The sequence below is a fragment of the Eurytemora carolleeae genome, unplaced genomic scaffold (genome assembly GCF_000591075.1).
Source record: "Eurytemora carolleeae unplaced genomic scaffold, Eaff_2.0 scaffold122, whole genome shotgun sequence".
Lineage (NCBI taxonomy): Eukaryota > Metazoa > Arthropoda > Copepoda > Calanoida > Temoridae > Eurytemora > Eurytemora carolleeae.
This window is the reverse complement of record NW_019396131.1, coordinates 179,952-207,534: the sequence shown is the minus strand read 5'-3', so window position 1 is coordinate 207,534 and position 27,583 is coordinate 179,952. Positions and strand designations below refer to the sequence as shown.

At 32.4% G+C, this 27,583-nt stretch overlaps 3 protein-coding genes across 9 annotated transcripts in view; 1 reads left to right on the top strand and 2 right to left on the bottom strand.

The window, feature by feature from the left end:
- LOC111695862 (uncharacterized) overlaps positions 1 to 13,153 on the bottom strand; it is a 20,466-nt gene extending 7,313 nt beyond the window's left edge. The window contains exons 1-17 of one of the 6 annotated variants that reach the window (XM_023465323.1): positions 13,093 to 13,153; positions 11,483 to 11,714; positions 10,912 to 10,978; positions 10,574 to 10,689; positions 10,218 to 10,265; positions 9,515 to 9,595; positions 7,232 to 8,057; positions 5,823 to 6,871; positions 5,161 to 5,759; positions 5,006 to 5,094; positions 4,733 to 4,851; positions 4,483 to 4,539; positions 3,225 to 3,746; positions 2,824 to 2,938; positions 2,292 to 2,394; positions 872 to 937; positions 341 to 485 (exon numbers count right to left, since the gene is read on the bottom strand). In XM_023465323.1, the coding sequence (XP_023321091.1) occupies positions 341 to 485; positions 872 to 937; positions 2,292 to 2,394; positions 2,824 to 2,938; positions 3,225 to 3,746; positions 4,483 to 4,539; positions 4,733 to 4,851; positions 5,006 to 5,094; positions 5,161 to 5,759; positions 5,823 to 6,871; positions 7,232 to 8,057; positions 9,515 to 9,595; positions 10,218 to 10,265; positions 10,574 to 10,689; positions 10,912 to 10,978; positions 11,483 to 11,713 (4,233 nt within the window). In that variant the 5' untranslated portion in view covers position 11,714; positions 13,093 to 13,153. Of the gene's footprint in view, positions 1 to 340; positions 486 to 871; positions 938 to 2,291; positions 2,395 to 2,823; positions 2,939 to 3,224; positions 3,747 to 4,482; positions 4,540 to 4,732; positions 4,852 to 5,005; positions 5,095 to 5,160; positions 6,872 to 7,231; positions 8,058 to 9,514; positions 9,596 to 10,217; positions 10,266 to 10,573; positions 10,690 to 10,911; positions 10,979 to 11,482; positions 11,715 to 13,092 lie in introns of all 6 variants that reach the window. The other 5 variants (XM_023465325.1, XM_023465324.1, XM_023465321.1 and 2 more) reach the window with 5 other exon arrangements.
- On the bottom strand, positions 13,150 to 27,445 carry LOC111695864 (meiosis-specific with OB domain-containing protein). 2 transcript variants are annotated; one of them, XM_023465327.1, is made up of 17 exons: positions 27,169 to 27,441; positions 26,570 to 26,613; positions 26,237 to 26,338; positions 24,391 to 24,456; positions 24,229 to 24,311; positions 23,484 to 23,606; positions 23,201 to 23,262; positions 23,075 to 23,103; positions 22,883 to 22,928; positions 22,214 to 22,296; positions 20,015 to 20,088; positions 19,376 to 19,479; positions 19,018 to 19,134; positions 17,502 to 17,602; positions 14,797 to 14,907; positions 14,534 to 14,659; positions 13,150 to 13,973 (listed from the first exon to the last, which is right to left on the bottom strand). In XM_023465327.1, exons 1-17 carry the CDS (start codon positions 27,250 to 27,252, stop codon positions 13,886 to 13,888), a joined length of 1,443 nt encoding a protein of 480 aa, XP_023321095.1. In that variant the 5' UTR covers positions 27,253 to 27,441; the 3' UTR covers positions 13,150 to 13,885. The 2 variants fall into 2 exon arrangements, with proteins under 2 accessions (XP_023321095.1, XP_023321096.1); XM_023465328.1 differs by lacking the exon at positions 14,797 to 14,907 and having other exon boundaries at positions 27,169 to 27,445.
- Positions 27,446 to 27,502: 57 nt separating this feature from the next.
- LOC111695868 (opioid growth factor receptor-like) overlaps positions 27,503 to 27,583 on the top strand; it is a 765-nt gene continuing 684 nt past the window's right edge. Inside the window, exon 1 of the mRNA XM_023465331.1 lies at positions 27,503 to 27,506. Coding sequence (XP_023321099.1) covers positions 27,503 to 27,506 — 4 coding nt within the window. The remainder of the gene's footprint in view (positions 27,507 to 27,583) is intronic.

Genomic DNA, 27,583 nt, shown 5'->3' with positions numbered 1-27,583 from the left:
AGGGCAATTCTACAGGAACTTTTAGAAATACATTTCAAAATGACAATCTGTATTTAGTAGCCTACAAAGTAAAAGCGTGACATATTTTGATAAATAATAAAGAACGAATTTAGAATTGCTGCAGGCTACAAGTTTAATCATGTGCTGAGACAAGGTTCAAAATGAAAACTTGGTCAATTTCGGAAAGTTTATGTACTCCAAAAGTAATTTTCAGGAATTATTATCTGCAAAGTCTGTTTTTCTCTAAATTATATGGTTGAACCACCGAACGTCGAACAATTCAACAATTGAACTGACTAAAACAAGGAAAAGACAGCAGGGTATTTTAAACTAAATTCACCTGTTTCACCACATCTGATATGAGAGATTTAAACAAGCTCCGAGGTTTACTGGAGACCTGGTGTAACCGGACAAGGATAGACTGGACAGGGTAGTGGGAGGAGTCTGGAGAGATAGATCTCAGGTTCTGAACCAACTCAGTTTTCCTTAAATTTACAGCCATTTGATACCTTAATAACTTTATAAGACATTGGAAGCGTTTCTCAACGATATCATTAACGCGCAATGCATTCACCGCACAATGCATTCACGAGTCTCCAATCACATTTACTATTATTACAACCCTGTTATAAGGAGAATTGATGATTTAATAATCTTAGCTTTTACTTTGGGACAAATATTAGCTTTTTTCTTGCATGTAGATGTATTCTGTATAAAATTTACAAATTCCTCATCAGAAAAACAATTTTCAAAAAAAATGAAAAATTTTCTTCATTGTTTCCGAGTTAAATGTTTTAAAAATAATAATGTAAATTGCTTATGGTTAAATGAAGGGTCTCTCTTGTAACGATATTTTACAAAAAATCAAAACCTGTATTTATAATCAATTCCTCTCACTCTAACATCTCCGTTCTTCAACAACTTGAGAACTTCAACCCTAAGAGTTAATTGTTTATTTCAATATAAAAAACATTTAAGAAGTATGAATTACATAAGATGGGTTACAACAACCTCAGAGGCGCAACTAGGGTGGGGGGTCGGCCGGGCGCGCGCCCTCGCCTAGCACCTGAGAGGGGCCCCCTTAGAATAAAAAAAAGAATGGCGAATATCAGTTTCACAGGGATTAGAAAACCAATAGAGTTATTGTAGAAATTATGCTATAGTTAGTTAAAAAAATATTTTTATCTTTTCATAATTCTCAAGGCTAAAGGCTATTGTAAACATATAATGTATTTGTGTTGACTGTTGATAGTTCATATAGTTCAAACTGTACAAGTGTACTTAGAATATACTGATCTAAGTTCTAACTAGATGTGCACCGGATGGTTTTTCCAGATTACTCAGTACTGCCAAAAACTCTGATATGTTAATCCCATTATCTTTGCAACCCAAATTTATAGTTTTGAAACTTTGAATTCTTTTGGTAAAATAATCTAAGTTTGAAACATCAAAGGTTTACACTACTCGGTGCAAAGATTTAGGGATTAGAATATTTGAGTTTGTGGCAAAAACTCAGTTCCAAATCTAGAGACCATTCTGAACCTGGCAAATTTCTAACTGATTATCATATTTCATAACTGATAGGGTTTATCTTCTTTGACAGAACTTCCATAAATTCGAAAATGAAATAAGTTAATGAATGTTGGTTAGAATCAGGGTGGCCAAAACTTTTTTGAACCCATCCGTACAAAAATCCGTACATTTTCAGAAGAAATCCGTACAATCCGTACAATTTTCGAAAAACAATCCGTACAATCCGTACAATTTTATAGAATGATCAATCATAAATTCAATAACTTCAGGAGAAAACGTAAAATTATCTGTCCTTTTTCAATGTAGATGATTAAGATAATGCATCCGTTTTAAACAGGCTTGAAACTATTTATGGTTTATACATATTTTAATGTTTTTTTTCAGAACATATAAATGATTATTTCTTGAAATTAATTCTGTAATTAAAAGGGTACTTAACAACTTTTCTTTTGCGCTTCACGTACACATTCAACGAATTGAATCATATCGTTCACATTAAAACTATAGTATACTAAAGTATAAATTTGTTGAAAAAACAAGAAAAAAACGATTTTAATTAAACAAAGCCAAATCTGTATGCAACAACTGAAAATTTCCTTTTTTCGACTTCAAACCCTTAAAAATGCACTTTTATTTAGAACATTTTTTAGAAAGAAGGTGGGGGCACGCCCCACCTTAACCCCTCTCCCCCAACCAGACCATTACAAAATAATATTTTGCCCCCCCCTAGCAAAAGTGCTAGTTGGGCCTCTGACTACCTGATGTATTTAGTTCCACTATAGTATCTACGGGGAGCAGCAAGAACTTCTCCAACTTCAGGTTGTCTTTTCAATGGTGGATACAATCCACTCTCCAGCATTCCTGCATCAGAAAATAGATATGTAATAACTAGGAAACTTAGCATAAAAAAGTAAATTATTAGTCATAAATAATTGCAAGGGTATATATTATTAAGAATTATTTTGAAGATGGGGGAGGGGGAAATCAAAACTTGGATATTAAAAGGCAAGTTTTTCATCCTTTTTCATACTTCTTGTACTATTTCTCCCAAAATATAATTTATCTTTCCAAATCAGCAAATAAAATCCTTAAAAAAAACTTCTTGGGGAAGGCATGATTTTTCAAGAATATATACCCCGGCATAAATGTTTTGGATGTTTCAAGTGTAATCATGTGTGTAGTAGTTGTGTCAAATCAGCCATTAGTCTTGCTTTCCATTTGTATTTCCTAAAAAGCTTCCAAAAAAGCTTGAACTTAACAAGTTGGTTATCCTACTGGTCTTGAATTAACCTGTATCCAGCTTGCTAAAGTCTAAACTATCAATATTGTTCTGAACAGGTACCAGATACATCATATCACTGGTTTCTCCAAAATCAAGAAACAGATACTCCTCTTCACTTCGAACCTAGACAGTATTTTATCCCATTAATATAAAATAGCAAAATGTTATTTATTTATTCTTTATGTCTACTGGTTTATTTGTTTGAATGCAAAAAAAACATTGATTTAATAAAAACGGTTGGGTCTAAAATAAAATAAATTTATTGGATCTTAAATGACACACAGGGTGGTTTACGGTTGGTTAGGATTTAAAATATAACTCCATAACAGATGGAATGTTTATAAAATGAAGTCTGGAAGTTTTTAATATATATAGGGGAGCAACTTAATGTCTAGTACTAAATAATTACCTTCAATTTTAACATATCGTTTAGAAATAATTTCTTCTCTGAGAACGTAGCTGAGAGCTGCGAATACGGACTCTCAAAAGGAAGTGATAGCGTAGGTTCTTCTAGAGGTGGTTCCTCACTGTAAAGTGTTGGGTCAAAACTAAATTTTGGTTTTGACACTGGAGAAGAAGATTGCAGAGATATAGGTGTATAGAGTTGTCCTAGTTCACCAGGAATACATCGACTGGGGAGATGTGATAGGGTGAAGGTTCCTCTTCCATTCCCAACCATATTGGATACATGTTCCACAGGTTCAATCTTACTTCCCTCTCCAGCCTGGAGTTCATCAGAGTTATCAAGTTCTTGCTCAGGTTCAGGATCAGGGTCTTCAAGGTTGGGTTCAGTCTGATTGTGTGTGTTTGTGTATAAGGTTTTATCTTTGATGAACTTGAATATATCCTTGCATATTCTCTGCTCCAGGTACAGGTTAACCAGCTGGATATTCTTCTCCTGGTTAACTGGACTCACATACACAGTAATATCCTGTCATAATCAATTTAATGACTTTCATCATCATTTTTTAAATAGAGAAATATTTAACTAACTTCAGTTGTCATATTACACCCGAGAGATAGAATAGAAGACTTATTTGGTTGCATGCAAGGAAGTCAAAACTTTCTTAATGCGTAATTTCAAGTGACCCCTCCACGCAAAGATCCATACGACAGTACCTTTAAAACCTTTACCTAATCAACAATATGGAATATGTTGTCAATTTTCTATGTTTAACAGAGTAAAATTCTGATAATTCCAATATGTTTCCCTGTAGTAGAAATGCGCAAGTCACTTTTGTATAGAAACTACAATTAAAAATAACCAGTTCTCCAAACTAAAAACTTAATTATCTAATACATAATTGATCAGACAAAGTTTTTAAGTTGTGAATTGTCGTGAATCGGACGATGCCATCATTGCATGGAGGGTCACTTGAAATTACGCTTACAGTCCTTTAAACAAAAGCTTCCCAGACAAAGTTTAAAACATAAAAGATTTCAAACTAAAATAAAATACATGTCGTTTATTTTGCTTCTGCACTTAGTGTCAAACCTGTTGATCTAACATTAATAAAATTAACGATGCATGAAGAGTTCATCTAAGTTTACGAAAGTTAACAATGTAAAAAGAGGACGCACAATCGTTTGAGAAACATTGCAGAAAGTGCTGCGGATACGGATCAGTAATATCGAGGAATATGATGTAAGATATTAATCTACTTGACCTGGTTCTGGATGAAGGTCATCAAGCTTTTAGTGTCATTATCCGTCCACAACTCAAACTACCGGACCAGATATATTTTATAAACATCAAAAATTTCAAATCAACTTACATCTTTATTTTAATTTCCATCAACTTTTTGTACTTCTAAATTAAGAGAGAAGTGGAGAGCCAAGGAAACATGATAATAAACCTCCATTTTAAAAGTTTAATTAAAAAATTAAATAACCACATTATCATATGTGGCCTGTTTCCTTTGGTATATGGAGGGAGAGTGTGGTTATGGTAGCTGGTACAGACCAGAGCTGGATAGGTATACGGAATACTTGATCACACTTTACAGTTACTATGTCACCTTCATCTACCAGATCAACTAAAACACACAGATATGTAACTTAAACATACAGAATAAGTATTAACAATCAAGTACGTTTTTATTGACTTGCACAAAAACTGCAATATAAAAATTTTCAAGGAAGAATTTTTTATGTTGAAAGAATAGATACTTATTTAAATCTTTAAAAAACCTGTTATCGACCCATTTGTTGGAGAGATCTTGATAATGTTTGCTCTGAACAGTTGGCTCCTATGTCTGACTACTGCACTCGACTTGGATCTAAAGATGTAACATTTAAAGAGAGTAAAGTTTATTAGATTTATGTTATGTACAATATACAGATACCTGGGACTTTTTAGTATCACCACTTTATCTTCTAGTTGATTAAGAAGATTTCTGATTTCGCTTTTATTAACTCCATTGCTGACAGGTAGAACGGAGAATTCCTCTGGGAAATTGTTACGGCTGGAGATTAACATAACTTCAGTTCTTCCCTTGGCTAAGAGAAAAGATTTTATTGGTGGTGCTGGTACAGGAGGAAGCTGGAGATTTTGACCTTTGTCTAAGGATTCTAGGTTTGATGCGTCTTCAACTGCATTAACATCAGTTTTAACAAGCGTAATATCGTTTTCAGGGTTAGGTTTATTCTTGACAGGGTTTGGGTTGCTTCCAGGCTCGTCCATACTTTCAGATAAAGAATAAAAATCATTCTCTGAATCGTCAATGAGGAGCGGTAAATCTGGAGAGGAACTGATCTCTTGAGAATCAGTAGAAGAATGAAAACTATTTTGATTGATAAATGGTAGGTTATCTGCTGAATGGCTCATCTTTTCTGTAAAAAATAATTCACGTTGATTTTCATTTTCAGTTTCTATAGCATATGTACGAGGAAATTCATCGGGTTCATTCTCCACATTTGTTTCATTCATCTTTGTGGAATCTATTTGAGGACTTAAAAATTCTGTTTCTCTAGCATAAACCTTTTCAGGCTTAATAGATTCAGTCATTTCAATCGGACCAATTTCAGAAGGCCTAGGCGACTGAATCACGTTACCAATCTCAAGCAAGTTCCCCCCAACTAGTTTTATGGAACCAGCTTCAGTCAAATAACATATATTATCTAGTTTCGCAACTTCAGTGTTTGAAATGGTTTCGTCTAGTTTCAAAGAACCAGATTCAGTGAGTGAACTGGTTTCATCTAGTTTAATAGACTCAATTTCAGTCAATGTACTGGTTTCATCTAGTTTCATAGAACCAGATTCAGTGAGTGAACTGATTTCATCTAGTTTCTTAGAACCAGATTTAGCGAGTGAACTGGGTTTTTCCAGTTTCATAGAAACAGATTCGGTGATTGAACTAGTTTCACCTCTTGTCATAGAACCAGATTTAGCGAGTGAACTGGTTTCTTCTAGTTTCATAGAACCTGATTCAGTGAGTGAACTGATTTCACTTGTCATAGAACCTGATTCAGTGATTGAACTGGTTTCATCTCTTATCAAAAAACCAGATTTAGCGAGTGAACTGGTTTCATCTAGTTTTATAGAACCTGATTCGGTAATTGAACTGGTTTCACCTCTTATCATAGAACCAGATTCAGTGATTGAACTGGTTTCATCTCTTTTATTAAAACCAGATTCAGTGAGTGAACTGGTTTCACCTCTTATCATAGAACCAGATTCAGTGATTGAACTGGTTTCATCTAGTTTCATAGAATCAGATTCAGTGAGTGAACTGGTTTCACCTCTTATCATAGAACCAGATTCAGTGATTGAACTGAATTCATCTCTTTTCATAAAACCAGATTCAGTGAGTGAACTGGTTTCATCTAGATTTAAAGAGCTAGTTTCATTAAGTTTTGGGATATCCACATTGGGAATACAACTTTTAATCTTTATACAGTTATCAGCTTCTTTAGAATTATTAGAATGACCATCTCCATATTCTTTGGTGGAGACAATCTCAGTAGAACAAGTATTTTCAGTATCAGGTTCAGTAGATTTGGTTTCTTTATTCTCAATACTAGATTTAGAACAGGTAGAGCCTTCAATGTTATTTTCTAAATGAGCAATAATTATTAAATATTAAGTAAGTATTAGATCCTGATTTAGTGCCAACTTTAGCTAAAATGGAAGATAAAGATATTTGGGTGTAAAAAGGTTAACGCTAATATCTTTCCTTTTTATTAAACTTCTAAGAAATTTTTTTATAATAAAATTTTATTTCCAATTTATAGTTGGTGTGTTATTGTGAATAAGATAAAATATTAGAAAAATATTACAACATCAAGTGGTCCAATTATTATTTTTTCGGAAATTTATCTTAGTCAACAATTTAAAAAGAAGATTTCTCATATTTTTTTTCAAAAGAAATCTCCAAATATTCAATTTGTGCAAATTATGAAAAATTTAACATTAACCTTGTGTTCTGCCGATAAAGAACTTTGTTTTTCCGAATAGATTTTCTTCTTTCAGTATGGCTGCCCTATCATTTACTAAGAAGTTTTTTTCTGCCGTGTTCGGCAGTATATGTTGCTTTGCTTTCAAGGCGACTGCTCCGGACTTTTCCCTCTTAACGTTGGCAGGTGTGTATGTGGGTGTACTATTCTCTTTCTCCAAAGGACGTCTTTTGAGTGTCAATTCTTCCTTATTGGCTTTTTCAGAATTTCTAGTTAGGTTGGATTCATCATCATTCTGATGAATTGTGATATCCTTTACTGGAATGATATCTTTCGTATCTTGTTTGTTTGTGTTCTCATTTCCTGGAGTCAGATCAACTTTATCCTGTTTGTTTGTGATATCCGTAACTGGAGTCAGATCAACTTTATCCTGTTTGCTTGTGATATTCTTAACTGGAGTCAGATCAACTTTATCCTGTTTGTTTGTGATATCCTTAGCAGGAGTCAGATCAACTTTATCCTGTTTGTTTGTGATATCCGTAACTGGAGTCAGATCAACTTTATCCTTTTTGTTTGTGATATCCGTAACTGGAGTCAGATCCACTTCATCCTGTTTACTTGTGATATCCTTAGCAGGCGTCAGATCAACTATATCCTGTTTACTTGTGATATCCGTAACTGGAGTCATATCCACTTCATCCTGTTTACTTGTGATATCCTTAGCAGGAGTCAGATCAACTTTATCCTGTTTACTTGTGATATCCGTAACTGGGGTCAAATCATCCTCAGAATCTGATTCAAAGAACTTATCTTCATCTAAAACCAGACCGTTCTCTGTTACAATATTCTAGAAACAAAAATATATGTGATCTAACATTTGTAATTGCCTACTTTTTTGCTTCATTACAATATACAGGGTGGCCCAAAAAAACTGGGATTAGGGACTTTCAGCCCTTTAAATCGTTAAATAAGACTCGAAAATGTGCTCAGAAGAGAGGTTGCAGTAATCCCGGCCCCTTGGTTGCGATCAGCTTTAATGGACCTTAGGACTGGGCGATTGGGCCTCTTTAAGAAATAATTTAATAGATAAATATCTATCTACAATATAGATTTGACTTGAACAGAATAATAAAAATTGTTAACTGTTTAAAAGTAACTGCGAGGTTTTCAAACATTTGACATAGTTTTACGCAAAACGGAAGCATTTAATTACAAAATGTTACTTAAACGACCCCTTCTAAAATTAAAAACTATATGCAAAAGCACTTTTTGAGTCATTTAAAAAGATTATTGGGGCTATTTTTTATGGACCACCCTGTACATATATCTTCTGTCAAAGCCAACTTTATGAAAACTGTAATAACATATAATTTCAAAATTTACTGAACTCGTCAAATTTCTGATGAGAGTTTAGAAAGAAAGAAAATCTTTTCTGTTTAAAAACATGCCTAACACTAACTATAGAACCACCCCCTTTCAACTTCAAAAAGCAGCACTATGTGGAGAGTTGAACATTTGTATGGTTACTCATAAAGGTACTCTGTAATAATATTGCTTTAAGAGCTTGAAGTACGTTTTATGGTTTTCTAAACTTGACAGTTTTAAATAGTTAGCCACACATTTTATAGGCAAAGAGCTTTATTACAGTGGTAGGCGATTATCTCAATACAATAATTTTAGCAAGTTTTTTTCGAATCACAAGTTTACGAGCAATCAAAGAGAAGCTTTTTTAATCAACAGCTTCTCGTTTCCATGTTTATGTGTATCCTTGCTATATCAACGCCTGATATTCAAACATCTTTTTAGCTAAATGTAAAAACTAAAATTAAAATAAACAATTAAGGAGGATCCGTGGAATTTTAAGGTCGATTAAAATTCAGGAAAAAAATTGTCAAAAAAAATTTGACATTTTTCTTTTGTTCTCTTCCTGTGAATAATTGTATTAAAAGCTAGATCCATCTTTTAGCACGTAGATAAAGGATAAGGATCCACATCAACACGGATTAGATCCTAAGCAACTTACTGGGATCCCTCTTAATTAATTACTTAAATATATGAATATTTAAATCTGATTTGGCTTCAGAGTAGGGAAAAACAAGGCCGGGAAGGAAATTTTTGGAAATATCGGCTGCCAATAAAGAAATAACTCCAGTTTAATAACACACAGAAAACATAGTCATAAGTTTTTGTTTTGAAAATTTCTAACAGTTTACCTTTTTTAATTTTAAACCCTCGAAACTCAAAATTTGAAATTATTATGCGATAAAAGCTTTTATTTAGTTAATGATAAAATAGAAATATGACCTTTTTCTTTGTCTTTTCTTTTACGTTCTTTTCAGCAGTCACATCCCAATCTTCTTCTTCATCTTCAGGGCCAAATATATCCTAGATATTAAGACAGTTAGAAGTTTATTTATTCTAGAGAATAATTTCATCTTCAAAAACTCAAAATAATTGTCCCTTGGAAGAAAAAAACTAGACTTGAAAAAACAAGATTAAGGAAATAAATTATTCTCCAATGTGAAGCAAAAGCTTTTAAATAACTTTTAAAATCAATTTTCCTAGCTGTGAGGAAATAAATTTATTTTTCTCGGTGGACAATGACATCCAGATTTTATTGTCACTAATAATATTTTTCTAAAATACTTAATGTAATTGTACAGTAAGTTGCCTATTTTCCCATACTTTTTTAAATAAATTTTCCCTCATAGAACAAATGTATCCAGATTTTAACCTTTCTGCTAGACTGATTTTTTCTTAAGAACTCAGTGTACAGTAAGTAAAAACTAAACTTAAAAATTTAATTTTCTTTAAGAAAAAAATCGTGTTTTCCTATATTGACCAGGTTCCATTGTACTAACTTTTAATGAACTAACATTATTATAAAGAAATAAAATGATACAGTGCATCATGTGTATACCAACTCATTTTGCATTTTGAAAATAGTGAAAACCGAAATAATGAAAGATCTGAAACTCAAGTGACCGCTTACCATGCTACTTTATACCTTAGCTGGAAGAGTGTTGCTCAGAAGGTTGGAATGTCCATTAAATCCCTGAAATTAAAGGGAATTTGAATTCAATAGATATGAATAAATCTTATGTTTGTGACCGAGGGATTCATTTTTGCTGATTTGGAGGGAAGAAAAAGATAAACTATACATTAAAAGTCAACTTTTTAAAATTATTTTAGATACCTTTTACCCAAAAGATCATTGATTCTCCCCTAAAAATCATTTATTGTACCCAATAAAGCGAATAAACCCCCCATAAAAATTGCGTATATCTTCTGGAAAAAAAATTACTTTCATAACGGGGGAGGGGTTGTAGTACTAATTTTATAGGATTGCATGGTTTTCTGTACCTTAAAATGCACATTGAGAAGCAAAGGTGAAGCACGGTTAAGCACTTTCTGTACATCAAAGGCTTGCTTGAAGGTTGACATGGTTATAAAAGCTCTTCTGCTTGAGTTCTCAGTTCCTGAATTTTGCGTATAACAAAAACTATTTAAAAGTAGTCACATTTTCCAATACAATTGAATTGCTTAATTGAGAATAAATTTTAAAACTAATCTTGAAGGACGTGGACTGATTCTAATTTCTGGAACAAAAAGGACGACATTTCATAAATCCTTCATCACGTTCCTACAGTCCAACCAATAAAGTAACTTAGTGTTAGTCTTTGAGAATTAAAGAAAGGAACCTGGTCTGTTTTTATCAAACTCCATACTGATAACCTCTCCGTGTTTTGAGAACAGTCTCCATACTCCCTAGTCAATAAACATACAATAGAAACCAAACCACACATTATAAAATCAAACTTTTTGAATCTTGTTCAAAAACAGAAAAATGTTAAAAAATATTTTTGAGGCAGTTTTCATCAAAAAGCTCGGCGTTTTTTCAAAAATTCTTTTCTGTCCGTTTCCGTTAAATGATTTAACGTCAAAACCGCTAAACCGATTGAGCCCAAATGTTTGTGGTAACTCACATGACCCCAATTAATAGTGAAAAATGTTGCCTTCATATTTTAAAATCTATCTGTCTATCAACGTCTAAAGAAAAATGAGCGCTTTAAAAGCAATATTTACGAAGCGCTCGGAAAGCCTATTTGTATTTTCACTACGAATGTCCCTATGGCATACAAGATAATCTCATAAACTCATTTTATTAAAAAATCAACCCTCTCCCGAACCTAACAGGAATAAAAGTTGAAGGAAAATAAAGTTTATATATCCCTGCACGGTCAAAAGGTACAGTTCGGAATAAATAATAACCTTATTGGTGAGTAGGGCTGGAATATTGGAAACTATTAATGATCCAGGTTTATCTCCCTCCCTCTTCTGCTCAGCAGATTCCTCCAGTTTATCCTTCTGGTTTACCAGGGTCATGGGTCCAACAGGTTTATCTCCCTCCCTCTTCTGCTCAGCAGATTCCTCCAGTTTATCCTTCTGGTTTACCAGGGTCATGGGTCCAACAGATAGATCAGACCCTAACAAAGTCTCCATCCTGAAAATTAAACTTATTAAAACAGACTTCATTTTTATGTTTTGGGCATCCCCCCCCCCCACTACACTACAGATAGGCCTTTTGAAGACAAAGTGTAAGTATCCTCCTTTATATCTCCTTTCTTTGGTGTACATATAATGCTTTACTCCTCTATACTACTTCTGAACGACATTTAACTCGGTGTCCAACTAAGCATAACAAGTACATAAAGACGTTTTGTAAGGTTTTGCGACGTTCACTCGAGAACTTAACGAGAACGAATATCGGACATATCTTAATTTGTAAAAGAAACCAAAAGTCATAAAACAATGTAAATGTAAATTTTTAAGATGAAAAGAAGAAACTCATTATTTAATACCTTTTAATATTTATATTATTATATTTTGTCCCTCTCCTAAAGCTCGGGACAACATTAAAAAGGCTTGAACCTCAATAAAGAGAAAATTTCTGTCCGAAAACTTTATAACACTGCGAACCAAAATAACAGTGTTATAGGTAAATTTATTAAACGTTTGTGTAATTGTCTTGTTTCAATGGCTATATCTAGATAAAATACGCTTTGAAACAAAGCAGAAGCCAAAATATAAAGTTGATTTCAATTTTATTTTCATTTCAATTGAAAATAAATATTTTGGAAAAATCCAAAAATTTATGGAGGAAATCCGGGAACCAATCAAACCCTTCTAGCACAGGTGCTATAATGTACAGCTAATTTAACTTTATAGCACGATGATTACTTTATGGCACGTTCATTATGAAATTTACGATGAAGTGAGGAAGAATAAGAAAGTACAAAATAGTTTTTTAAAAAAATTATACAAATTTAGTTATCAAATAGCTAGTAATATTAAAATATCTAAATTGTATTACTAGTGGGTTCCCCCGATGGAGGCTAAATCCCCCTTAAAAACACCCCTTAGAGAGTTGCAATGCTAATAAATAAGCTGTAGAGGTTTCACAAAATTGCATATGTACATTAAAAAACTAGGGAAAAAACCTTGGCATTTTTAGGGTAGAAAATTTTAAGGAGTTTAAAGTTTTAAAAGGTTCAAATTAAGAAAAACGATTTAGCTGACAAATAAGAAACTCAAAACAGCTCTTTCTCGTCATTTGCATTTTTATGATATTTTTTAATTAACCAACCTATCTTTGTATCAGGTTATTCGAATTTGTCTGGGGAAAAATAGATAGTTAAACATATACACCGTACAAGTCTACATTCAAACAAAAATTGAGATAAATTCTATACAAAAAAAATCAATTTTGGTTCGCAACTCTTAGGGTAACAATGGCATTTAACAAATTATTATTTGTTTGCTTTTATTCTTGGATCGTTTACATTAGTTTCTTGAATTTCCTGATTTAGTATTCGTGTTACCTCGTATATTACAGATTAGATTATACGGATGCTATTTTCAACCATTTGTTAAATTAATCTGAAAATAATTATGACATTTTAAGTACTAGCTTGAGTTTACATAACAAATTCAAATTTAACACATTTAAGAAAACTAATAGTTACAAAAAAACTGTCATAGGTTAATTTCATTTGGTCAAATTTTTTATATAATAAATAACACATAAATTTGTTTACTATCAAAAAGTGTTTAATGTCTAGCATAAATTGATATTTGCAGTGTTACAGACCACTGTTAACATTTTACGTGAGAAAAGTTTTAAAACATCTAAATAAGAACCTGATTATATTGAATTGATTGACTGAAAGGAATCTTGGAACAGATTTATATGAATCATAAATGTTGGTATATGTCTCTGATCCCGATAAATAAGTCAAATTTCTCATAATGATTGACGAGAGAAACAATAAGATTACTATTTGTTTAAGTTCATCTAGCAAAATTGATTGCCCATACTAAGGAAAGATTTAATGTTTCTAATCTGGATCACACTTTACAGCTTAACTAGATAATACTGAACACGGGCTAAATTTTAATAAAAAGCAAGAAATAGTTTAATAACGTAGGCTAAGTGTAAAACCACTTCTAATAAACTTAAATCGGAACACAAGAGAAGCGGTTCAACTTATTCTACGTTGTTTAACTACTTCTTGCTATTCATTATAATTTATTCCCCTAAATAAACAGCTGAAGATTCCTCGATTCCCAGCTGAACTATGAACAGTATTAACAGCTGAGCAGCTGATCAGGATGTTACTGGAATACAGGAGAAGGCATTTTCGAACATATTTCCTCCGACCCAACTGGAGATATATGAACTATACAGATGATCGGGTTCCGCCTTATCAAAATATTCTCTCAGATTATTTTTATTACCGGTGACGGTTTCTTGAGGAATAAAAATGTTACTGATTAGTTGCCTCATACTCAAATGTTCTAATTCTTAAATTTTCACAACCTGATGATATTTCAAAATTATTAGCTTTGATGAATCAATCAGGCCAAGGTTTGAAATGAAGGTTTAAACATCAGTTTGAGAAGATATATTAGAAAATCAAGGCAAGTTCCCTTGGAATGGGAAATTTATTCAAGACTTTTTTTTAATTCATTTAAGTAAATCGTTCAGAAGTTTTTTTTGATAATTTTGAGGAAAGAAAAGTAGGTAGAGGGAGGTTAAAGCAAGACGACCTGTTTCAGAGGAGTGGCAGGCAATTGAGTTAATATCGCATTATTGTAGATAAAAATTAGAATTTGTACGTCGTTCCACAATTCAAACTTCAAAATGTAAAAAAAAATTTTTTTGTCTCAATGCCATGCAATAAGATCTTTACTTAGTTTATAATTGTTCCCTTATTTCCCTTATATTTAACAATTTCCTGATAAATATCTGAGAACATTTTCCTGTCAAGGGTTGGCAGAATGATAGCAAGTGAGAGCTTCAGAGGAACAAGGAACAGTTCCCACTTGAACGAGGTTCGGTTTGCATCTGATAATTCCATAAAGTCGCTTCCACTCACTCCAAATGATCTAAACGTTATAATAAAAAAACGAAATAAAAAACGTAAACAAAACAAAAAACCATAAAAACCGTTTTCTGCTGCAGGATAGAAAAAATCAAATGATATCTTTAAACCGGACAAGAAACTATTTATGAAGAAATAAACCTCTCCAATACTTCAGGACGAAGCATACACTTGAGAAGGGTGCCAGTCTCATCAGAAATATCAACCTTTACATCATACTGGACCAGCTCATGTCTGTCCGCAGATGTGCACCTAGAAAACAAGTTTCTCTATTTTTTTAAACAAAAATCTTTGAGGCCGGGAATTTTTTTGTCTATTTTCATTATCAACATCAACATTCCAAGCTTAAACAATTACATCTTTTTCGCTCAAAAACTCGGTTTCCATTAGTGTCTAGATTTAACCAGTTAAAATTTTATTTTTAATATTTCTCCCACATTGAGGGACAAAATGATTTTAATGTAAATACCCGTCATACTCATTATCATTAAATTAGAAAGATGACGCTTTTCAAGGTTTGGCATTAAGAAAACACATTAAGGAAGAATTGGGTAATGGTTAAATATATACAACAAACGGGTAATGAAGAATAATACATTTTTACCTAAATTTGGACCAAAAATGTTCAATTTATGTCTCTTCTACCTTGGCGGACTACCATAGTTAATTAATTTGAAGTATTTGACCTTTCTCAATTAAAAGCGAGTTTAATTATTGATGGTTCTATTTTCTATCTATTGATGTTTTGAATGCAATTCTTAAATTAAATATTAATGTTATCATCTGTTTTCATATTCTAGTTTTCCCCTTGTTGTTGTGTTTTCAAGGACTAGGTTTTCCCCTGGATGTTGTGTGTTCAAGGACTAGGTTTTCCCCTGGATGATGTGTTTTCAAGGACTAGGTTTTCCCCTGGATGATGTGTTTTCAAGGACTAGGTTTTCCCCTGGATGTTGTGTTTTCAAGGACTAGGTTTTCCCCTGGATGATGTGTTTTCGAGATCTTAATTTTCGCCTAAATTGTGTGTTTCAAGGAATAAGTTTTTGTCTTAATGTTGTATTTTAAGGACTTTGCTTTTGCCTTAATATTGTGTTTCAAAGACTTAGTTATCGCCTTGATGTTGAGTTTTCAGGGACTAGGGTTTCCCCTGGATGTTGTGTTTTTGAGAACTTAATTTTCACCGAAATTCTGTGTTTCAAGGAATTAGTTTTTGCCTTAATGATGTATTTTAAGGACTTAGCTTTCGCCTTAATATTGTGATTCTAAAGACTTAGTTTTCGCCTAGATCTTAAGTTTTAAAACTTAGTTTTCGCCTTAGTGTTGTGTTTTAAGAACTTAGTTTGTGCCTGGATGTTGTGTATGTAAGAACTTAGTTTGTGCCTGGATGTTGTGTATATAAGAACTTAGTTTGTGCCTGGATGTTGTGTATATAAGAATCTAGTTTGTGCCTGGATGTTGTGTATATAAGAACTTAGTTTTCGCCTTAGTGTTGTGTTTTAAGAACTTAGTTTGTGCCTGGATGTTGTGTAAATAAGAACTTAGTTTGTGCCTGGATGTTGTGTAAATAAGAATCTAGTTTGTACCTGGATGTTGTGTATATAAGAATCTAGTTTGTACCAGGATGTTGTGTTTATAAGAATCTAGTTTGTACCTGGATGTTGTGTATATAAGAATCTAGTTTGTACCTGGATGTTGTGTATATAAGAACTTAGTTTTTGCCTGGATGTTGTGTAAATAAGAACTTAGTTTGTGCCTGGATGTTGTGTATATAAGAACTTAGTTTGTACCTGGATATTGTGTAAATAAGAACTTAGTTTGTGCCTGGATGTTGTGTTTATAAGAATCTAGTTTGTGCCTGGATGTTGTGTATATAAGAATCTTAGTTTGTGCCTGGATGTTGTGTATATAAGAACTTAGTTTGTACCTGGATGTTGTGTATATAAGAACTTAGTTTGTGCCTGGATATTGTGTATATAAGAATCTAGTTTGTGCCTGGATGTTAATATTGGTACAGCAGAATATTATCTTACCTGTATTCTTTACAGTATATTGGTACAGCAGATATTATCTTACCTGTATTCTTTACAGTATATTGGTACAGCAGAATATTATCTTATCTGTACTCTTTACAGTCTATATTGGTACAGCAGAATATTATCTCACCTGTACTCTTTACAGTCTATATTGGTACAGTAGAATATTATCTTACCTGTACTCTTTACAGTCTATATTGGTACAGAAGAATACTATCTTACCTGTATTCTTTACAGTATATTGGTACAGCAGAATATTATCTTACCTGTACTCTTTACAGTCTATATTGGTACAGTAGAATATTATCTTATCTGTATTCTTTACAGTATATTGGTACAGCAGAATATTATCTCACCTGTACTCTTTACAGTCTATGTTGGTACAGGAGAATATTATCTCACCTGTACTCTTTACAGTCTATATTGGTACAGTAGAATATTATCTTACCTGTACTCTTTACAGTCTATATTGGTACAGTAGAATATTATCTTACCTGTACTCGTTACAGTCTATATTGGTACAGCAGAATATTAGCTCACCTGTACTCTTTACAGTCTATATTGGTACAGAAGAATATTATCTTACCTGTACTCTCTACAGTCTATATTGGTACAGCAGAATATTATCTCACCTGTACTCTTTACAGTCTATATTGGTACAGAAGAATATAATCACACCTGTATTCTTTACAGTCCATAATGGTACAACAGAAAATGATCACACCTGTACTCTTTACAGTCTATATTGGTACAGCAGAATATAATCTTACCTGTACTCTCTACAGTCTATATTGGTACAGCAGAAAATTATCTTACCTGTACTCTTTACAATCTATATTGGTACAGCAGGGATGTCCTGTTCCCTCATCTGGTCTGTACGGCATTGTACAGCATCCACATCTAGATGTGGTTGGAACCTGCAATGAGCCTTGAATTACAAATTACAGATGATGTAATCTATTTAAATTCTGACTAAGTTAGTAATTGAGTATGATATTTATTTAGGACTGGGATTCTTGGAGTTTGGTCTCTGTAAAGTTAATCGGTTTTGTGGCCTGATATAATAAGATAAATGCTTTTGGATATTTTTAAAATTCAACTGATCTTTATAAGCCTGCTTTTGGTCGATGATAGATTGCAGAATTAGAAGTATGCTATTTTCCACAGATTAAGCACTTAATCTCAAAATTCTTTTTAAGTCCAACTTATCAAAAAGAATTTGAAGATAAGATAATTTGAATTTTCGGCAAAGTTTTAGATCCTTACGCTAATATATATGGGTAGAATTATCATCTTGCAATCAAAGGAAAGATAGGTTGAACCTCATTAAACTTTTCGATTTAAAGCTGAACCAGTATTTATCTCACACTTTTTAAAGTTCAGAAATTTTCAGTTTCCTCTGTACTGCCTGCATTGGCGCTGCAAAAAAATCGGTGCTAATATAAGTACTGCCAAATTATTTGTAAAATATAGCTTTTTCACAGGAGGAGAAAATCAGGAGAAGAGAGGATCTGGAGCATGAGAGGATAAGAAGAGAAGACAGGAATGGGAAGAAAGGATGGGCAGGAGGAAGGATTGGGAGGAAATGTTCCAAAGGAAATGCTGAATGAAAGAAGACAGGATTAAGAAAGAAGATAAGATGGATCATAAGGAGAGGATTTTGAGGAATGGATCAGGAAGAGGAAAGATCATCATTCATCAAGGGGAAAAGATCAGGAGAAAAGTGGATTAGAAGGAAAGTGGATTGGGAGGTAAGAGGATTGGAAGAGAGTTACCTGAGGAGAAGGGATCGAAAGCAAAAATGATCAGAAAACAAAACAACTTAAATTATATAATTCATGCTTATCATATTAATACTTTCAGTAGTAAAATAAACTATTATATTATACTATATATTAGGAGGAAAAAGGATCCAGAGGAAATATAGAATCAGTAAATTAAAAAGATGGCAAGTTCAGAACAAAGTTGTTGACAACTTAATAATCCTTTTATAAAATAACTCAAGATCTTCTAGGCTGAAAAGGAACAAATTTGTGGGTTTACATTTACTCTGTCGCAGCTCTAGCAGTATCCAGATAATAAAATACTAAATTTATAGAAGATAAAACACAAGTTAGTTTTGCTCTATCATGACAACTTTAACAATAATAACAGAACCTTCCTTTCACAAACATTCTTCTGATTTTGGTAAAAGACAAACTCGTATTTTTAGCAAGGTTGGATTATCATCCAAACAGACGAACGAACTAATAATTAAACAGAAATGTATATTCCCAACGTTCTATCAATATTCAAGAACTAACATAATGTTAATAACAGAGAGAAAAGATACCTGAGCCTGGTCTATGTCTAGCATGGTGATATATCCATAAAGGTTGGTGAGAAGCATTCCCTCCTTGTCCTGGTAAACCTTGTTCAACTCATCCATCAGGGAGAACACATTGTGAACCTTATAGAATTAATAACAGATCCAAATGAAAAGAAAAATGACGAAAAAAAATGTTTGGATAATTTTTAATTAAGTTTTTCTTGAAAAAAATGTGTACTCTTAGTTTTAAAAAGTTGAAGTTGGCCTGTATTAATTTGAAGTGGACTAGTTTTATCAGGGACTATTCAATGAATAGTTTAACTTAATCTACATAGTTTAACCACTTCTCCTAATCATTACATCTGGTCGCTGATTTGAGTACCTGACTGATGGTTGATGGATTGATATTTGCAACAAGAGCATCCATTCTTGAATAGGACGAAAAGTCAGCAGTTTGACAATGGTTTGCTAGAATCTTGGCTTCTCCTAAACTAGGAACAATTCAGGTGTGTTTTTATAATTAGGGTGTTCATACGGACGCTACCCGGATTCAAATATAGAGAAGAAGAAAACTGCCTCTATTTATGATGGGAAAGCTACATTTCTTGAAGTTATTTGTTGGGCTAGTATTCTAATTTAGTTAATAATTGTAAAATGTTAATGTTGAATGATAGTTGCAGAGAAATATCTTTATTTTGAGTGAAAAATTTATGCATTTAATACCCTGTGCAGTGTGCAGTTTCAAGAAAACTTTTTGCAAAGTTTTCCCAGAGTTTTAATAATAAAAACTTAACATTTTGCACTTAGGCAGACCAGCCCTATCTTAAACATTTAAAATTTTTCCCACAAGATGATATACATATTGGAATTTTAACATACTTCATGGCCTTTCCAGGGGGGGGGGGGTATACATTATTGATATTACTGTTATTAAATTTTCTCCTTTTATTTTAATTGTGGTATTAAGAGTTGTATTTGTTTCGCACTAGAATCTATTCTTTGTTTGCGATTGATCAAGTTCCTATTTCCGGATTCTGAGTAATGATAGTTTTTCCGGTGCAGGACACAGAGTTACATCCTCTCCACTCATCAAAACTAAATATAACATGCTTTACAACCAGTAATATATATAAATAAATAAATACAGGGGTACAAAGTTTCAATAATCCCCCCCCAGGTAGTGAAGAAAAGGTTTGCGGTTCTTTATAAATGAAAAATAGAAAGTCAACTTGCAGACTTAACCAACTTTTTTTTCTACACCCCCAGTGTAAGAAAAAGTATTATATCATATCTGTTCGGTTCCATAGTAGTAAAGCTATCGTGTAAGAATTCCCATTATTACACGGTTCAGGAGGAACAATTTTAATATTGTTCGCTTCCTTGCGTTTAAGAATGCTTATTCTTACACTGTAGGTGTAGAATTTTCATTCTTTAACGCTCAGACCGTGTAAGAATGGAAAATATTACATGGCCAGAGCGTGAAAGAATGTATATTCTTACACGCTCCGAGCATTAAAGAATGGAAATTATTACACTTGTTGAAGAATATTCATTCTTACACGCTCTTTATATTGATCATTTCAACATAGATCAATATTGATATTAACTTAATTATTTTGTACTGACAACCTGCACAGGGCAAACTCACCTTTTTCTTTTACATTAATACATGCAAACTTACCTTTTATATTAAAAAATAACATGCTCACTTACCTTTTTCTTTAATATTAAAACATGAAAACTTACCTTTTTTTACTTAAGTAAAACATGCTCACTTACCTTTTCATGCTCACTTACCTTTTTCGTATTTTGAAGTATTGATATATCTTAATTCAGGAATTTCCATTTAAATCTTTACCTTAGTTCTGAGAGAAGAGTGGAACCCCCTGTGATTTATTAACTTTTTCTGACATTTCCAAAAACAATTAACTATGAGCTTTAAACTTTAAGTCTTCCATTGGACATTTTCATCGAACTACAGAGTCTCAAAGCATACTGCCTGACCGCCTACTTTATTCAATTTTATTTTAGTTTTTTTTTCATTCCAAATCAAGTTTGATGCGATTTTGCAAATCTCTGCATATTTGTAATAGTACGGTCAGAGCTTTTCAAAAATAGAAAGGTTTGTCATGTCTTCACAATTTTAATTAATTGGTTTTTTTTTACTTTATTATAAAGTTTTAAAAGTACCTCAGCCTGAGTCAGCAGTCACAATATCTCGCATAGCTTGAGATGATACACAATTAAAACCAGAAAAAGTTTATAGTTTATAAAAACTTATCATTGAAATACAAGTGTCACAAAAACTTTTAGTGGGGTCTTAGCACTCCATATCAATGAAAACAAACCAGTAAATCTTGCTTCATGAATAAAAGACAAAGATCTTCACCAGTTCATGTCGAACTGATTACTAGATAACCTGATTTAATCTCCTCTTTTTGGAAGATTTAGGATCTAATATCCAGAAAATGATTTCTTCTGTAAATGATTTCAAGATTTTGTTCAGTAGATTAAGACAACCCAATACAATACCTTCTCTACATCTTAAAAAACTCAGAGCACATTCAACATGCTGTATTTAAATGTAGTATCAACTTGAAAAAGAAGCAAGTTCATTAGAAATTGGTAAACAAACAAACTAAACAAAGGAAACAATCACACCACATGCATTACTTTCAAATTAAAAACAAATTTTTACTTATAAAATGGGATTTTAACATTTTAACATTAGAAAATAAAAAACAGTGATAGTCAGAACAAGAGCATAACACTTATTTGCAACCTTTCATAATGTTAACTATTCCTCCTTGAAATAGTCGGATTTCACCAGAATTATCTTTTATTATAATTTCTTGGGTATGTGCCCATGGAACCTCACAAATATGATATAATAATAATCTTATGAGGATAAAAATGTAATAATGGAATTCTTAAACTCGATGAAATAATCTTGATGCATTCTTTAACTCAGGCCTGCGGCCTTCGTTAAAGAATACATCAAGATTATTTCAGCTCGTTCAAGAGTTTCCATTATTACATTTTATTCCTCATAAGATTATCATATTCTTAAACGCTAGGAAGTGAACAATATTGGACAATTTTTCTCCTGAACCACTATGGAACCGAACAAATATGATAAAATATTAAATATCATGCATGCTTAAAAAATGTCCCTGAAAAGTTGACCCTCTATAAAAACAAATAAAATGCTTGTCTTTACCTGACTTTGATGTCTGCCAAGAAAAGAATTGTTTCTCTTGGAATCCAGGAATCTGATAAACCGATAAGATTCATATCCCAAACCTAGGTTGAGATATAGAGTTCAGAAACATGCAGATTGTCCCAAAAATTGATGAAAAACTGGTTCAAAGGCTCCATTGTAACCATTTTTTTAAATGTTGACATAAAATTCCTGATAAAATGAGAGTTCCACTTCCACTTTGATTTGATTAACAGCTTTTTCATTCTTTGTACCAAAAATTAAAAAAAAAACTTGTACTAGTTACTTTTGTTAATGGTTTTGATAATTTTTTAAGTGGAATCCTAAATCTGGAAAAAAAGATTCAAGCTGGCTCAGCACCTCTTTTTTAAACTTTACTGGTTTTATCCATATCCCTGTTGATAGATATTATATTCAAGGACATTTTACTGCAGCAGTAGAAATTTTTCACAAAATCTTTAAAAAATCTAAATTCACAAAAGTATTTTGATACATTATGTAATTTAAATTTGAAATCCTTGAAAAATTAACTAAATCACAAAAACTACATTAATTGTCAACAATATTTCTAAATAACTCTACTGGTCATGTTTTAGAATTTATATTAACATTATATCAAGGTTTGATAATTAAATAAATGCATTTTATGTTGATGGTTTGCAACCCTACCTTCATCACTATGCAGGGAGCTGTTAGATCAAACAGTTTCACATCTCTGCAATAGAAAGGTATGCAGTAGAACTTTATAGCTGTCGTAAATTTAACAATTTTCATTCAGAGACAAAATTATCTACATTAAAAGAGGATTCTATACTTAAATAAAATATGTATATTTGTGCAACACAGGCTATTTTTACAAACCTCACTTTCCTTTCCTCTCCATCTCTCCCCTAGAAATTAAAAATGTTAAGATTTTTCATTAAATTAGTTTATACACAGTTAGCACTTTTAATTAATTTGAAAATTTGGTTCAGAGATTATTTATACCTTGAATATTTTTACAGGACCAACACTTCTTACAGCAACACAGAGATCTACATTTCTCCCAACTTTCAATTTTGTCATTTAATTAACGACGATATCTTAGGCTAAGTTTTTAAATGCCAATTTTACTATTTTCTACATTTTAAAAAATTTCTTACTAGCTATTAGCTAACCTTGATTTTTTTTACCTTTTAATCTGCCAGTTCATAAATATTATGATTCTATTAATGTTCTTATACTTCAATAAAAATAGCTAAAATATTACTTTAATATTAAACGACTTGACCTAGTTTCTTGCACTCAAGTATATCACTGATACTGAAATATCCTGCTGAGGGTTTGGTTGGAATGGAAAGAAGACTTTGAAACCTACTCCAGTCTCCCAAATGCTCAGTGATAATAGTTTTACCTTAAATTAAATTGTTCATTAATTGAAAGAGATGAATGAGATTAGTTATCTAATTAGGAATTAATAGAATATTTAATTGTATAAGTTTAAATCATTGACATCCTTCCATTATTTATCCTGTTTGATACAGACAAGTTTCTTAAACACAACATTGAGTAGAAAAAATGGGAATCGACAAAAAGAAGGGAAGGAAAAGGATTAAATTAGTTCCAAGGGTTTGTGGGAAAATAAACTTTTCTTATGTTGAATGCCGTCACACAGTCTAATTATAATTATATATAATGTATTGTTTATTTAGTCTAGTTATTTGCCCTTGTAGTCTGCAGACAATATTTACTATACAATTTATGCTTAGTAGTCTGATAAAACAAGAAAATATATAATTGGGGGGATTTAAAACTTTTATAAATATCAAGATTAAAAATCAAATGCCATAGGGCGCCATGAGGTAGAGAGATATTTGGCCCGAAATTATACCAAAACAAATTTTCATTCAAGCCTTTAGAAATATAAATTGTGAAAGAAAAGAAAATTATGAAAGGATGCTTACTGGAAGTAAGTATGTGGATTCAAAAAGCTGAAAAAGTGGTCCAATATGAATATTATTATGAACCCAGTTTACCTTCAATATTTCCAAGTTGAAAAGGGCTGGTAGCTACTGGAGAATATTTCTCCTGGTCGGACCCAAAGTCACGGTTTATTACTCTATAAATCAAAAGTAACATATGTTTAACTGATCGTATGAATTGTGTTGTCGACATAAATTGAGATTTGAGGAGTTTACCTTGGTTTTATAAGATCAATGATGGATCCTATCTTGAACTTCTCCTGATACTCATCTGCCTCCTCCCTGACAAACCAAACCGTCCTCAGGTATATTTTTACCTAACCAACAGGGTCTTTAATTATCCCTAGATCAGTTAGAAACAGGAAAGAACCTTGGAAAGCATTTAAAAAAAATTATGTCTGTTCTGTTTTCTCTAATCTTAGTACAGTTTCGATTTTGGGCCAGAATTGAGTACAGTTTTGATTTCAAGTCAGAGTTGAGTAGTTTTAATTTCAAATTAAGGAAAGTTCAGTTTTGATTTAAAATTAAGGAAAGTTCAGTTTTGATTTCAAATTAAGGAAAGTTCAATTTTGATTTCAAATTAAGGAAAGTTCAGTTTTGATTTCAAATTAAGGAAAGTTCAGTTTTGATTTCAAATTAATGTTGTTTACAGTTTGATTTCAAATAAATGTTGAGTATAATTTTGATTTTAAGTCAAGGTTGAGTTCATTTTTTGTTTCTATGCAGAAACTGCAGGTTTCTGGCATTCTTTGATCTATATTTAATGAATACTTCAAGTTGAGCAGGCAGCCTTGCTGTTTACTTTAATTAGAGTTCTCAAGGGAACATTTATTATTTTCTGACACTTTATGAAAAACTTAACAGGGGGGTCAATATCCCATTATAAACATATCATTTATCAAATCTTAGAAACTATGGATACTACAGAATATTTCGGTACAACAGGATTTTATGCAAAGAATGTCATATATATCTTTGTTTTATAAATTTGCTGACTGAAAAAGTTAAAACAACTTATTTAAAAGTAAAATTGATTTTCAGAACTTAAAGATAGCTCTCTAGAATCGAGATATGCACATCCTTCACAGAAACCCCCCCCCCCCCGCACCTTCCCTCCTCTTTTCCAATCTATTTTTGCTCTTGCCTTTCAAACCAAAAATTAGAGCTTTTAAATTATCAACTTCTTATTCACGAGTATAATTGATATTTCTAAACTTAATGACAGCTCCTAGTATCTAGATATGCACCCCCCCCCCCCTTCTCCCCTTTTCTCCTCTTTTCCAATCTATCCTTGCTAGTAGAGCTTTTAAATTAATTCTGTGTAGTACATAGAAGAGACTTTTTATAAAACTCGACAATTTACTTTTTTTGAGAGTAATGTTTATGTTCCAGGCTAGGAAAGGAAGAGAAGGCAATAAAAAGGATTAAATGTATTTATACAAACCTCTGGAGGTATGATTTGTGTTCTCCAGGGCAGGGAAAAGATGGAATTGGACTGGATGGAAAAATAAAGGGGGTGGTTTGAGAAAAAGGTGGTTGATGAAGATATAAAGGGGGTGGATGGGGAAAAAAATAAAAATTGAACACCCAAAAGCAAGTTTTTACATACTTTTTTATGTTATACCAAAAAATATTTTTTTACCCCCATTAACCCATTAAACCCTTTAAAAAATGTTTCGCTGCTGAAGAAAATATTAACACCCCTGGGGGAAAAATAAAGTGGTGTATGGTGAAATAAAGGGTGGATGAGGACATTAAAAGACTGGATAGGGAAATAAAAAGGGTTGTTTGGGAAAATAAAGCAGGTGGATAGGGCAACAGTGGATTAAATATTATGGGGTATATTACTCAAGTAAGGATTAAAGGCAGGGAGCGGGGCTAGGGATAATAAAGAGATTGCAGGCTGATGGGGTAGGAAAATGAAAGAAAGGACTGAGAACTTGAAACTATTGAATGATGTGCCTTTCATAAATTAAAATAATTTTTTTTAAGTCATGCAATGCGGTTATAAATCTTTGATATATTTTAGACAGAAATAAGAGAATTAAATTAGGTTTGATTCCTTGAAGTCCATAGAGTTAAGTTTATAATATCAGAGGGAGAATCTCTCAGCGTGAAACTAGAAACGAACCTCTCTCCTCCATCCTTCCTCATCACCACCCGTCTAAAACCGTGAAGGATGAAGATTGAAACCTTGGGGAAATGCTAATAGAAATATTGTGTTACAAATACACACAAAAAATAAACATACAAAAAAATGCATTTATAAAATTTGGTGTCGTCAGAAAGCTAAGGTTGCTAAGAATTTGCTTCTTAAAGCTGTTTATTGTTTTCAGAAAAAAAAACAATGAAACGCCATTTGTTATTGACCCCTCAAAGCTGAAAGCAGAATTACCTTGGCTCGGTTTTACCGATGATTAGAGCAACTATCAGAACGCCCTAAATCAGTACCTTGTGTTATGTGAAGAAATTAATGCCATATAAGGGTAACTAAACAAAACAAAGATCTTTAAATAATTTTTAAGAATATTGGTTGAGGATTTAAATTTTCCCGAGTAAATTAGAAAATTGGAAATTCAAGCTCTTTAAGAACATAATATTTGAGGCTGTGTTTACGAAACATGAAATAAAAGCAAAAATTTTGAAATCAGTGATTAGGATCGTTGAGTACATACTCGCACCCCCCCCCCCTCGGCTCCCCTTTATATCCAAAGGGGGGGGGGGCAAAAAAAGACAAATTAAAAAGATGCGAAAGAAAATGGGAAAAAAGTTTAAAAGGGTTTCTTGACCCCAAAATCTACAAAATTGAGAAGTATTATGGGATATTATTTTTTTAGCCATCCTTAACAAAAATATCATGTGAGGCAGAAAGTTGTTTTTAAAAGACAGTTCAAATTCATTTCATGTACAGTGATATCCAGAAAACTCTGGCTTTGATGTCGTCTCCAGCTGTTCCAGATTTCTGATTTTCTCTGTACTCAAAATTTCTTTCACCTTACTGGTCTGTTGAAGAGCTCCAATAAGCGTTCTTTTAACAATTTCTCCGCTTCCTCCAACAGATACTTCGCTAGTCGACATTTTCTAAACCTGACACTCTAAGATAGTGTTCTTAATTTAGTTCACACCTTACAATCATTCAAAACTAACTTAATCACTTATTAATTTTACAAGGAAGTCTGATATTTTACGACGTAAATTAATTTACAGTAGGAGAAGTAAGTTTGACTACAGTAACCAAAACACTTTTCAACTTAATTTACTACACATTAATTTCCCCCCCGGTTTTTTTAACCCCAAGTAAAAATATGTTAATTTGATTGCAATGGATATGGGTCGCAATTAGAGATCCGCCTTAAATACATACATATAAGTACGTAGAGTCAAGAACAAACACGAAAAATTCGGAATC

Coding starts and splice junctions, on each gene's coding strand:
- LOC111695864 (XM_023465327.1), bottom strand. CDS start 27,252: ATGTCGACTAGCGAAGTATCTGTTGGAGGAAGCGGAGAAATTGTTAAA. Junction 24,312..24,390: donor ATTGATCTTATAAAACCAAG/GTAAACTCCTCA, acceptor TTTGATTTATAG/AGTAATAAACCGTGACTTTG. Junction 20,089..22,213: donor TTGGCAGACATCAAAGTCAG/GTAAAGACAAGC, acceptor TGTTATATTTAG/TTTTGATGAGTGGAGAGGAT.